The sequence below is a fragment of the Bos indicus genome, chromosome 4, assembly GCF_029378745.1.
Source record: "Bos indicus isolate NIAB-ARS_2022 breed Sahiwal x Tharparkar chromosome 4, NIAB-ARS_B.indTharparkar_mat_pri_1.0, whole genome shotgun sequence".
Taxonomy (NCBI): Eukaryota; Metazoa; Chordata; class Mammalia; order Artiodactyla; family Bovidae; genus Bos; species Bos indicus.
In genome coordinates this window covers 118,607,787-118,621,092 of record NC_091763.1, presented here as the reverse complement: position 1 = coordinate 118,621,092, position 13,306 = coordinate 118,607,787, and the positions used below count along the sequence as shown (strand labels likewise).

Sequence of the window (13,306 nt, the reverse complement as noted above, 5' to 3'; positions counted from 1 at the left end):
CCGAACCTGCAGAGGCCCAGGCGCCCTGGAACCTGCGTTCAGTGACAGGACACGCCACCCGAACCGGGTGCACCGGACCACCCCGCAACCGGAGAGCAGCCGCAACCAGAGACGTCCCTGCAGCTACGAGGACCGCGCGTGGCCACCACTACAGTTAATACAAAAAAGGAGCCAATGGTGATCCGAATTAGCTTAATTATTTTCATGAAAAGACATCAGAATATTTCACACCTTGAAAGAATAAGTTCTGCAGTATACATGTTTTAGAAGAACTGTTTATTTTGAAATAATTTAGAACTTGAGGAAAGGTTATAAAAATACATTCCATCTGCATAAACCTCACCCGGACTCAGCAACGTGGACATTTCGCCTCGTCTGTGCTCTGCCCAGGCGCAGCGAGGGGGGGCAGGCGCTGTGCTTCAGGGGCAACCCGGGCATGCCTGTTGCGGGCGGTCTGTCTTGAGTTCCCACCCAAGAACCCGCTCAGCAGGCGTGGCCGGCCAGCCCAGGCTCCGTCTGCTCACGTGGGGGCTTCAGAGTTATGTGGAGTTAGTGACACTCGGGGGAGCTGGCCTGCCCCCGGTGGGAACCTGAGGTGAGGAGCCAGGAGCACCCCCACACCATGAGGCCCGGGTCAGCTGCCACCTTTCCCAGGACAGCGGCCTCCAGGACACTTCACGTATCAACACAGCATCAGGCACGTTTGATGGACGACTTCTGAATTTTTAACCAATATACAAAGATACAACCACCACCAGTCTCTCTCAGACTGCAGCCTCGAGCTCATCCTGTCTCTGAAGACACTGCACACCCACTCCCTCACTGCCTGAGCCTGCCCTGCCCGCCCCTCCCGGAGATATAAATACAGTTATCTGAAAATGGTTTAAAATACAAATACAACCCTGGAGCTAAATACACTAGCTTACACTACAGGGCTACAGCTGCCCTGCCTTCCGGGCGAGCTGTACAGGAGACGCCCTGCAGACAGGCCCCTCCCCTACATCCTGAGGGACCCCCGCCCCTGCAGGGCCTGGGTGCACAGCTCGGCGCGCTCCCGCAGGGCGCCAGCCTCCGGGGCGCCTCTCAGCAGGAAGTGGCTGATGAAGAGCTTCAGGCCCTCACGCAGCAGGCCCAGCGCCGGCTTGTCCGACACCCTGGGGAGGAAGGGACACGCATCAGTGACCAGCTGCCCTGGTGCTCTGTCGGGGGACCCCGGAGAGGGAGGCATGGCCAGTTCCCACTGAAGCAGAGCCCTCAGTGCAGAATGTACTCTACTGGTCACAAATCACCTTCAGCTCCCTATTAGGCAAGTCTCCCATCCCCCAATTAACATACAAGACATCATCCAAATTAAACTGAAAAGCTGCCCCTAAGTACAACATACAGCACAACAAGCTCGCTTTTCTAAGATAACGTGAGTGAAATGCTTTCTCTTTTCTCTTCCGTGTTTTATCAAAACGCTGGGAACAAACCTTGCAAAAATCAAACCAAGGTCTTCAACTTCTGTCTCCATCAGCAGTATATGTAACACTTTCCGTAAGAAGTGGACTCTGGGTTTGTCCAGTTCACTGAATTCCACAACCTAATAGAGTCAGGATAAAAAGCAGTAACGTTACACAGGTTTAGCCAACTTTTCAACGATTTCTAAGCACAGTCTGAGGGAATGCTTACCCGCCCCCCACCCCCTTAACTAAGGTTGTCTCCAGTTTTATAAAGTGACCAGCTGAGGCCCTGCGCCCTCTCATCACGGCTGCAGGGTGTGCGCCTGCCGGCGAAGGGACTCAGCAGAGCTCAGTCAAGTTCAGGGGCAGAGGGGCGCCGAGCGAAGCAGGACTCCCTAGAACTGAGACAGGTGCGATCATCTCCATGCCTCAGAGAAGCTACCCCCTGACTAAGACCACACACACACACAGAATCTAGGTCCAGGAGGGATAAATTTGTGTATATAAAAATCACAGTACACTTATACAGCGGAAGGCTATACAACACTAATAAAATCTGAGAACAGAAGTGCGGAGATCAACGTGGATGCATTTCAAGCTTATGCTGAATTAGAGTAAAGGACAGCGGCAGCCTGGTGACCCTGTGCCACCAATGGTACGGGGGGACAGCGTGCAGACAGAGGCCCGGTCGGACCCCTGTGAGGGAAGGAGGGCTGCCCTGGCTCAGGGGTGTCTCCAGGACCTACTGCAGCTGAGGGACACGCCGTGCGCCGTCCCTTCTGAGCTCAAACTCCAGTAACACAAGGCGAGACCCCCCAGCAACGAGAAAGCCAGAGAGGTCTGTGCCGTGGGCGTGCCCCGTGCCGGGGTGTGGGGCGAGGCGGTGGGCCCTCACGCTCGGTGCGCCACCCCAAAGGCACAGGAGGCGAGCTCGACAGGTGTGTGAGCAGCCCCTGCACTCGCGCCCCCAGCCCCACGAAGAGCAGCCAGCAGCTGTCACGGTGCCCTAAGCTACCGGCAACTTGACGCTGCCTGCTTGCCTGCCCGGATGATGACGTTTCCCAGGCGAGTCAGGATCCAAGGACGTGTGTGTTCCTAAGGCAACAAACACACCGGCCCTGGGCCCCGAGCTCGCCTCTGGACTGCACGTCCACTTACACGAGGACTTCTCCCCCTAAAACACACTGCAGGACCACACGCGCCCAAGCGGGGAGGCTCCTGGCACGTGGAACCAGAATGCGGAGGCGACTGTGAAGTCAGACGAGGACTGTGACTGCACCGGGGGTCTGCCCCGGACCCCGCGGCTCAAGGCTCAGCTGTATGCTTTCAGCTTCAGTGCCCCGAGTTATTCCGTGCGCCTCACACACCTTTAAGAGGGAAAGTGGCAGTGACTTGGTCTTCAACAAGTGGGCCACCAGATGAACCAAATTAGCAAAACTAGTGGCTGGCAAATTTTCTAGGTCCCGAAATTTGTCCCATATGCTGAACTGGAACGTCATCTAACAGAATAAAAAGGGGGAAAAAAGTTAAAATCCCACAAATTATTAGAATAATCACTACAAACATAATCCAAAGGTATGACACTTAACCACTTAGATGTAATATCCTTAAGCTGAAGACTTCTTAGAAACTACACTGGCTTCGTTACACGGTAGTTTGAAACCGCTTCACAGTCATCTCTTTCGAGATGCTGTCCCTCAAATCAGAGAAACACTGGACCGCAGAGGCCTCGCCGGTCCACCAGGTCACAGCACCCTCATCTGTGACGTGGATCTGGGGGCGCCACATGGACGCGGGGAGCCCACCCGCCGCGCTGAGCTCGGGGCCTGCAGTCAGACGGTGATGGCAGGCAGCCTCCCGGCCCCATCACCTGGAACCTCCTCTCGTAGGCACAGAACTTGCCGGCCAGGAAGGCGTAGAAAGGGTTGTAGGTCTTCTCCTGCAGGCAGCAGTCCACCAGCACGTGAACGATCTCTCTCTCTTGCTGATCCTTAAGCCCCAGCCTGGAGGGCAGAAGCAGCCAGCTCTGAACCTTCAACCTGCCCGAGGTCGGCAGCCCGAGGCAGACAGCTCTCCCAGAGGCACTCCCTGTCCAGCCGTCTGTCTGGTGAGACGAGCCGAGCAGAGAAGGTGGGGGGCAGGACTGGACCCCCGGCTCCGGAAGCAGGGGACCCCGGGCCTACACGGGCCTGGGCTGGGGACTGAGCCACAGGACAGCGTCTTAGCCTCGGGCCGGCAGTGAGCCCCTGCCACTGTCCCCGCTGAGTCCTGTGTGGGCGGGTCTGGACACGGTGAGACCCGCCCCTTTAGTGCAGTGTGGAGTCTGCACAGTCCTGCAATGCCTACCCTCCATTTCTTTCTGAATTTGAAGCAAGTAAAGGAAAATTAATTAATACTAGACTTTTTAGATGTACTTTGTCAAAGTACACAGATGCTTTTAAATCTCATTACAACCAAGTACAGAAGCCACACAGGAGGTTTAACTTAGATGTAATCAGAAAAACAACTTTTAACACGAAGAGTTAAGCGACTCATGACAAGCAGCAGCCACTGGGAACCATCAGGTGGCCACCGGATCCCTCCAATCAACAGATCATAAGCTGTCTGCATCTGGAGCGACCAGCGGTCAGTGAGCAGGAGGGACGCTGGGGAGGCGGGTACCCAGCCCCTGACTCAGAGGCCAAGGAGGAGGCGCACACAGGGCTTACTTCAGGAGCTTCTCGAACGCATCCAAAAAGTCTTCGCTCGTCATCACCGTGCAGAATATGTTTCTCCTGACGTCGGTGTTCATTCTCTGCTTGCGGGCAAGCTCCAGGATCTTCGAGCTAACCTGCAAAGAGGGACGACAGGGCGTAGGTTGTACAGACGTGTCACTGAATTTCTCCTTTGGTTCAGTACAGTTAGTTCTAAAAACTTATGTGTGTAATCCTGCGGTTTGACGTCGAGGATAATTGTAAGTCACACGTGTAAGTGCTGAGTCTTTATTTCTGAGCACCACCCCTGCAACAGCAAGAGGCAGAGCAGACCCCCGGAGGAACCCGCCGCGTGTAGGCGGGCTCCCGTGTGAGAGAGGGGCGGGGCGGTCGAGCATCCCCTCACTCGTCTCTGCATCTAAGTCTCCCAGCTAACGTTTTGATACTTTCAGAGGAAGTAACAGAAATGGAATTACGTGAGATCACAAAACCACAGCAGCTTCTGTAATATCGTCAAATAACCCCAGGGACAGCCGCATGTGGGCTCGGTACCCCATGCACGGTCCCCGCGCGCGGACTCGGTCCCCCACGCACCGTCCCCGCGAGAGGCTTCTGCGGGGCCTTCTGCGGACCGCCGTCCACCATCGGGGCGCCGCTCCAGGCGGACCCCACGATCCACCAGCGCCCAGTGCGCTCGGCGTTCAGGACGCTGTCCCAGGACACTCGGAGCTCGGGGTCTGTCCCTGCGCCGGCACCGCGCACCTGTAAGAGAGCAGCCGGCACAGCGGCTCAGCACGCAAGCACCAGCTGGGATGCTCCCGCCTGGGCGAAGGTGCTGCTGGTGCGGGAACACTGAGCTGAGTCGCCGACAACCCGGACACTTAACCCCTGGGAGGGATGGCAGCGTCAGAGGAGACCTCCGAGTGTGAGCTTCCTGGGCCCATCCCCAGACGTGTTGTGGGAGGACAGCGGTCCCACGGGGGTCCAGGGAGAGCCCACGCCGGCAGTGAGGACGCCGCCAACCGGCCTGTGATCCGTGGGATGCAGCGACGGGACCAAGGCCTGGGGCTGAGGGAGCTGCCAAAGGGGCCCACGGCGAGAAGTCCCAGGGAATTTCAACAGACGAGCCCTCACTCCCAGGCTGACCTCGCTGGTCTGGGTGGGACCCCGGCCAGAGGACACGCCTGTGAGTCTCTGTGTGGCTGAGGGCTCAGCGCAGGGGCATCCACAGCTCACAAGGTGGGGGGGGGGGGTCTCACCACAGAAACCTGCAGATTCCCCCTGACCTGGGGACCCTGGCGACTGGACGGGCACCTGACCTGTGGCTCCTCTATTTGTTGGAGAAGTCTCATGGGATAGTGCAGCTGGGGAGCATAGGAGCTGAAAGGAGGGCTCCCCAGGGAGAAGGGGGTGCTCCCCAGGGAGGAGAAGGAGGCCCATAGGAAGGAGGGGGGGCTCGCTCCTCAGGGAGGAAGGAGGGCTCCCAGGGAGGAGGGTGGGCTCCCCACGGAGGAGGAGGGGCCCGCAGGGAGGAGGGGCAGGTTCCCCAGGGAGGAGGAGGGGCCCCCAGGGAGGAGGGGGGGCCCCCAGGGAGGAGGGGGGCGGGCTCACCAGGCCTCTCTGCAGCTTCCGCAGCCTCTCCACGGGCTCGGGGTCGTAGCCTGGGATCTTCCGCACGTCGTTGTTCTTCAGGGCCAGCAGCGTCTCCAGCATGAAGCGGACCTGAGACACGGGCAGGAGGAGCCACCCTTTCAAAAGGGAGGAACCGGCAGCCCTTCTGCTCGGGAAGGGAGGGGGCGTCCTCCCGAGTGTGGTCGCCGCCGCTGTCGAGCAGCACTGCCGCGCGGCCGCCCACCCAGGGCTCCCAGCTGCCCCACCGGCTTCAGGTGCCCCCTTCCCGCCCCGACTTCTTCCCATTCCTGGCCTTTCTCCTTCTTTAACTCTCAAACTGGAAATAACACTGTACTGAGAGAAAAGCTGCAAGAACAGCAGTGAGAATTCCCACAGGCCCAGAGCAGAGTCCCCCAAACGTGAGCGCTGAGACACAACCCACACCGCGCGTGCACTGAGCACTCGGCACGCCTCCTCAGCTCAGCACCCCCAGCCCTCAGCGAGCCCCCGCCCCCGCCCACCTCCTCCAGCTTCGCGCCACCATCAGAGCTAAAGGCACGTGTCTGCTGACCTCCCTATGGTCAAAGCTAAAGGTCCGTCCAGTCAAAGCTATGGTCTTCTCAGTAGTCACGTATGGGTGTACGAGTTGGACCATAAAGAAAGCTGAGCACCGAAGAACTGATGCTTTTGAACTGCGGTGTTGGAGAAGACTCTTGAGAGTCCCTTGGGCTGCAAGGAGATCAAACCAATCCATCCTAAAGGAAATCAGTTCTGAATATTCACTGGAAGGACTGATGCTGAAGCTGAAGCTCCAATCCTTTGGCCACCTGATGTGAAGAGCTGACCTTTACCCCTGCCTCTTTCCTGAGCATCCAACACAGGAGAAGGGCGTTGGTCAGGAACCCCCGCTCGGCTCCCATGACCCTCCATGGCGGACATAGCACCTCACCCACCTCCGGGTCCCTAGGACCCTCAGAAGGCTCAGCCCCGCCTCCCTCCTCACAATGAGTGGCTCTCATCTCAGGATTTCAAAACTGGGCCAGTCTTCCTTTTCGGGCTGTGTCTCTCAACAACCTACTGCCCACCTGGACACCCAAGCTGGGTACCTGGTATGACCTCTGACCCCTGTCTCCCGCCCTCTCCCCAAGTCTGAGGACTTTTAAGTCCTAGACTCACGCCCACTGCAACTCTGCTAATCATCGCCCCAACCCAAGGTTGCTTTTCTCTTTCCTTTTTTGCATCCAAAGTGACCTGAGCATGAAAACGTGCGTTTACCTACTCAGAACTCATCACATGCCTCATGCCTCTGGGACAAGGTTCCGATTCCCTGGGAGGTTCACAAGGCCCTGAGGCTAGACCCTGCCCAGTCCCCCAGGGAGGCCGTCCCTGCCCCTCTAACGGGGCCCTTGCCCCGCCCCCCCAACCCCCACGGCTCCTCCAGGCCTCTCAGTCTGCAGGAGTTACCATCAGCCCCACCTTCCAGATGGGGAAACTGAGGCCCGCAGCACACAGTCCCGCGGTGGCCAAGCGCATTGACCCGAACCCCTCGCCACAGGCCTTCCCAGTAAGCCTCTTTTGAACAACTGAACGGTCTTAAACCCGTGAGAGTCAAGGAGGAGGTTCATTCACAGACTGAAAAGAAAGCCGCAACACCAGACCAGGCACGAGACGTAGGGCTCACTGGGACGGAAGGGGCTCGCGTGCTGAGGCTGCGTCAGGCAGGGGGAAGCAGGTCGGGGGGCGCATACCCTGGTCTGGTCCCGGAACCTGCCGCCTGCTCCGCTGGCTTTGGCCTGAGTCTCCGTGATCAGCTCCTTCAGGGACAGAGCATCGTCCTTCCTTAGTGAAAAGCCCACGGTCTTCAGCATTAACAGGATCAGCTCGATATCTTTTTCCGTGAAACTTTCAACAAGTTTCCTCAACACGTCGAAGATGAGGAGAGACTGCACCACGTGGAAGTTGTACAGATGGGCGATGACGGCGAACAGGTTGTCGCACTCCTTCCCATCTCGCCTGCTTTTATACGCGTCATCAAACCTCCTCACCACCGCCTCCAGGAAGTGGGCGCCCACCTGGACGGAGAGCAGAGCACACATGACTGCAAACAGGCCTCGGGTGAGCGGAGAGCAGAGCACACGTGACCGCACACAGGCCTCGGGTGAGCGGAGAGCAGAGCACACGTGACTGCACACAGGCCTCGGGCGAGTGGGTTGTTCTCAGGGGCGTCTTTCAGCTTAAACGTGTGTTAAAAGGCTTCGTGCTTTAAAAATTAACAAAATACATAGGTGGCGGGGTATGAGATCTCACAGGGCAGGTTTAAGAGCTCGAGCCTGAGTGCACAGAGCTTCCCAGAGGAGAGCCTGAACTGCACACGACGCAGAGCAAGCCGCCCAGGCCTCCCTCCAACGGAGGCACCTTTTGCGGCCAGCAGCCACTCTGGTTCCTCGGAAAAATACAATTGTGAAAACTGCTAAGAACACACCCACATCTCTAAAAACATGCTATCCAACACGGCTCAGTTCTCCGGCTCAGTCTGGGCCTGGAAGGCAGGGGCCCGGGGAGGGGGAGCAGGGTAATGGCAACACTCCAGCTGAGACTCAGGGACCCGGATCACTGCAGCTGGGCTGGACCCGGGCAGGCAGACCCGACGTGAGCGACCCAGGGACAGAACCAGAGCGGGTGGCCAGTCACGGAGGGGAAAGATCAACCATCTAGGTCACGGGGCTGACGGAGCTTCCAGTGGGGGCATTAACCCACAAGGAGGAGCGGGAAGGGGGGGCAGGGACCGCTTTAAGACTGAGTAAGCCCAAGCCCTGGACGCCTGGGTGGGTGGCTGGAGAAGCAGAGGCCGCGTTAAATCCCCGGTGAGGACGGACTGTGGCGGAAAACACACACCTCTCGCTGGCGAACTCAAGATAAGGCAGCGCCGGGGGCCCTCAGGGAAAGGCAGCTGACGGGAGCAGGGAGCAAGGGCTCCGTGGAGGCAGCTCTGACGGGCCGGACACGTCCTCTGGCTTCTAACGACCTGTGAAGAGTCTACCCTGTAAACACCCAGGGCAAGCCTCTTCACTGAAGACGCCCCTGAAGAACACACTCTTTCGATAACGACCACTATGCTACATTCAAACAGACCTTAAAAACCAGAGTCCAGAATTCCGCAGACATCGAGAAAAACTGCGCATCTGCAAAGCAGGGCTGAACAAAGCCCTGCCCAGCCCCTGCCTGGAGCTCCCAGGACTCGCACAGCGGCCAGACCCGCAGCGGCGGCCCGCTGCTGAGAGGCGGCAAAAGGCCCCGGACCGCCAAGGCCCGACGGGTCTACAAGCTCTTGTGATACGGACGTCGTCTGGGGACGGAGGCCTCGTTCACTTCCTCCCCCACTTACTCCGCCACCTCAGTATCAAGTCCCATCATCAGAGCGCCCTCAACAGCCCCGGAAGCCGCTACCCTGGGCGAGCGGACGCCAAAGTCAATGTAAGGGTGAAGAAGAGGCCCCGCGGTGTGTGGGCCCCCGACCCGACACAGGAGGCACTGAGCCGGGACCGAAAACTCGGGGGCGGGGGGACGGGGCCAGGCTCCGAGCAGCGGGCGCTTTAGACGCGTCGTCCACGGAATCCTGACAAAGGGCCCCTTCACAGACACGCGCAGGTCCGTGGCCCACCCAGGGACACCAACACCCCAAGGCCAGGCGCTGTCCCATCTCCTCTCTCAATGCCGTTTTCCCTCACACTCTGGTGGCCTCCTGCCCAACAAAGAGGCCTGTGCTCGGAACACCGGAAGCAGTCACCGCCAGGGCGGGATCACAGAGAAGGCAAAGACAAGGCGGACGGTACGGTCCAGAGGGAGAGAGACTCATAGCCAACACGGACCAGTCAGAACCAGAAGCTGGGCAACGTCACGTGGGCACGGAGCACGGCCTGGCCTGAGACTGCGCCGGCCGGCCACTGAGACGAGAGGCGCCGGGATGGCCGCGGTGGCCCTACCTCGAGGCCGACGGTGCGGTGCAGGACGCTGACCAGGAGGACATGCTCCATGAGCAGCCGGGCGGGCATGACCGTGTCCGGGGCGCAGGCGCTCAGCACGACGGTGGTCAGCGTGGCGTTCATGTCCTTCCGGCTATGGCCCATGTACAGCTCCTCCAGCTGGCTGCTGATGGAGGCCATGTTCGGCTCGCTCAGCCTGCACACAGGTGGAAAGACAGAGCGATTGGGCCGCCGTTTTGGGGGTCATTTTAAGAAAAGGGAAAAGTTACTAATATACCAGCAGGTCCTACGCTGTGTAGGCAAGCCCTAAACTCGACACGCGTGTGGAGAACACACAATCCTCTGCGATCAGCAAATAACCTAACTGCTGTCCTTCCGCTGAGACGCGGCCCCAGTGAAGCGCACGCGGGACTCGCGTCAGGACCAGGGAGGCCGTGACGAGGACGCCCGCTGCCATGCTGACTCGGTGCCCCCGGCAGGCCAGGGGGCCCCCCTGAGCACATCCGCACGTGCTGCTGGGAGAAGTCAGCTTTCTCACTGTCAGCTGGCATAAGCACCTGGATTCCCTGGTGTGGAAAAACGGCTGTACTGGTGGGGGTGGGAGGATGTACACTCCCTGCTTCTGTGGGAAAAGTGCTTCAGCTAAAGAAGCATCTCGGGCTGCGGCTAACTCCCAGAATCGCTCCTCCACTGTCTCTTGAAGGGACAGCAGCACTGCCTCGAGGTTACCTGTTGATCAGCCCTTTGACCTGTTTCTTGAGCCTTTCCAGTTCTTCCTTTTTCTGGGCGTCCTCTGTCTCCTCCACTCGCCTCACATGAGGTGGGACGTACTTTCCACCATTTTCACCAAGACTCTGCTTGAAAGGATAGAAATAAATTCTTCTTAGACACTGGATCCCAGGCCACGGGGCAGGTGGTCACCACCGCTGCTTGGTGAGCACCAGCTGTCTCCCGAGTGCCCGCTCTGGCCCTGGACAAGCACGCCAACACTCAGGTAACTGTCAGCACTCCATGTCATCACCTCCCTTTTCCCTCTGGAGCTCTGCTGACCTGGCTGCGCACTTCGGGCTTGTGCCCCCAAGGGCCCTACATCCTACCCTCTGCCAGCCTCAACAGACAGCGGGCACAGCCTCGCACAAACACCGAAATTACATGCACCACCGACGTCGGAGAAAAAGTTTGGAAAAACTTCAAACTTGCTCAAAACTAGTATCTAAGTTTACATGATAAAATCAACCTACTGCTCACTGGTTCCTAGATTTTCAACTTACAAGTTACAGATCATTATCACCAACCCTCCCTGACACCTGAGTGACAAAGCCGCTAGGAAACAAACACTTTTTGTAAAGCGTGATCCGTGCTTAGACAGAGAAAAGTACATTTATGCACAAAGAAACTTAATCTTAAGACGCCCACTAGTAGGTCAATTACATGTCCACAAGCTGTGACAGAGACTTGGGAAGAGCCAGAAAGCCAGTGCTCAGAGGAGCTGATGGCACTTGGGGACTTGCTCAGAGTGCCAGGCACGGAGGCACCAGGGACAGCAACGAGACAGATCATACCCTCAGGAGGGGGAGGTTTCCAGAGACGTGTGACATCAACAGATAAACGCATCAGTGAGAAAATGAGGAAAGGCCTCGCACACAGAGTCATAGTGAGCGCAGATCAGAACGCTGAACGGGGAGAGGTGGGGAAGGGAGCAGTTCCACAAGGTGCGTGCTGAGGGGAGGCTGACAGGTGAAGGGCCATCCCTCGAGCCCATCAGCTCTGCCATGGGTTCTGAACTTGGTGGTCAGTGTGAGACCTCATCCAAGTGCGTGTTGAGAGAGCAGTTTTGTGCCTTAGAAGGACTCACTCCGGGAGCAGCTGGACAAGAAAAGGACTAGGTGGGGGCAGGCAGAGGTGCGGCAGCTGTTCCAGGACACACCAGAGGTCGGACAGAGCAAGGGGGTGGGGAGTCAGGTTTGGAGCCTGAGGACAGCCGGTGGGGATGGCCGCCAAGTCCCTGGGACAGAAAGGGCTCTGGAGATGCTTTCTCCCTTCTCTGTTACCTGCTGTGTGCCCTGTCGTATCTGACATCTGCCCACGAATGGTGGCCCGCTAGGCCCCGGTGTCCATGGGATTCCCCAGGCAAGAGTACTGACCTGACCAGGCCCACACCTAACTGCAATCCTCGTTCCTCTGAAGATCCCGGAGGACTGAGATCGTGCACACGATACCTGATCGTCTGTACGCACAGCCTCCGAGGGGGTTTCACTCCTCTCTTCATCTTCTGCAAAACGGACCCTCTTTCTGCCCCCTTCCTCCTTGGCTGTGCCCAGGGCTCCGCGCGCCTCCTCTTCGGCATCGTCCTGGTCCCTCTCCTCGCTCCACGCATCCTCTGCCGCCTGCCCGCTGCTCCGCTCCAGGTCCTGCTCCTCCCATCCGTCCTCAGCGTCGGTGTCCAGTTCACTCCCGGAGGGTGTGGGGCCCGCGCCCTCCTCCGCCTCGCTGCCGCTTTCACACAAGCCACTACTTTCCCCAGAGCCCAGGGCCTCCAGGACATAGTCGAGCCCGTCGCGGGCAAAGCTGAGAGGCACGGAGCTGCTGCCGTCGCCCTTCTTCCTGCGCTTGTTCAAGCCGAGGCGCCGCTCCAGCTTTCGGATCTCGCGGTCCTCCTCCTCGTTGGCCGCCAGAAGCGCCCGCTTCCGGGCGGCGGCGGCGGCCTTGGTCCTGCCGGGCGGGCCCTGGGCCTGGGTCCGGGCCGGGGCGGCCTTGGGCGGAGCCGGAGGGCGCCGCAGCCCCGCTGACGGCCGGTCGGCCTCCTCCCGCGCTGCCCCCACCCGGGGGTCGCTGGCTTCCCCGCCCGGGCGGGGGTCCTGCGCGGGGCCTGCCGCCCTCTGGAGCCGGCGCGCCTTCCTCAGATGCCGCTTCTCCCTTCTCAGTTCCCGGCGGCTTGTCCTCCCGCCCGGGCGCGCGCGGCCCGCAACGCGGGGCCCCTCGCGGCCGCCGGGGGTCCCGCCCTCCGCGGTCCCCCGCACGAACTCCTCCACGGCTAGCTTCAGCCGCCTCAGGGCTCCCTCCCCACCGCCCCCCGGCCCGCGGCGCTGCCCATGCCCGCCTCCGCGCTTCCCGCGGCCCATGCGCCCCCGGAAGCCGCCCCGCGCCGGCACCGTAGCGCCGGTGGACGCCGCCATCTTTGGGGACGCACCAACGCGGGATTTCCGGCCGGGACGGGACTTCCGGGCGGGGAGCGGCGTGGGGCGCGCGGCGCAGGGCGGGCTGAGGCGCCGCCCCCTGCTGGCGGGAGGCCAGCAGCGCAGGGAGCCGCGCTGTGCAGCGTTGTTCACAATCCGAAAACAACCCTGATGTGTGTCAGCAGTAAACCGGATAAGTAAACCACGATATATTTACGTATCAGAGCCCTATGCGAACATAAAAACCGAGAGGACTACCGTTGCAAAGAATAATCGAGATGCATGGTAAAAAGAAAACGTTGATTGAAAAAAAAAAACAAAACTAAAAACAGGCATAAAATAATTATAAATAAATTTAGAGAAGAGCTAACACCTATCCTGCTCAAACTCTTCCAGAAAAT

At 59.2% G+C, this 13,306-nt stretch overlaps 1 protein-coding gene across 3 annotated transcripts; it reads right to left on the bottom strand.

The window, feature by feature from the left end:
* Nucleotides 1–257: 257 nt before the first annotated feature.
* On the bottom strand, nt 258–12,912 carry NOM1 (nucleolar protein with MIF4G domain 1). 3 transcript variants are annotated; one of them, XM_070788498.1, is made up of 11 exons: nt 11,874–12,912; nt 10,459–10,583; nt 9,730–9,925; nt 7,495–7,818; nt 5,747–5,857; nt 4,730–4,897; nt 4,151–4,272; nt 3,313–3,445; nt 2,810–2,941; nt 1,473–1,582; nt 258–1,154 (listed from the first exon to the last, which is right to left on the bottom strand). In XM_070788498.1, exons 1-11 carry the CDS (start codon nt 12,903–12,905, stop codon nt 998–1,000), a joined length of 2,610 nt encoding a protein of 869 aa, XP_070644599.1. In that variant the 5' UTR covers nt 12,906–12,912; the 3' UTR covers nt 258–997. The 3 variants fall into 3 exon arrangements, with proteins under 3 accessions (XP_070644599.1, XP_070644600.1, XP_019815091.2); XM_070788499.1 differs by having other exon boundaries at nt 10,459–10,586; nt 11,949–12,912; XM_019959532.2 differs by having other exon boundaries at nt 11,949–12,912.
* Nucleotides 12,913–13,306: the final 394 nt, after the last annotated feature.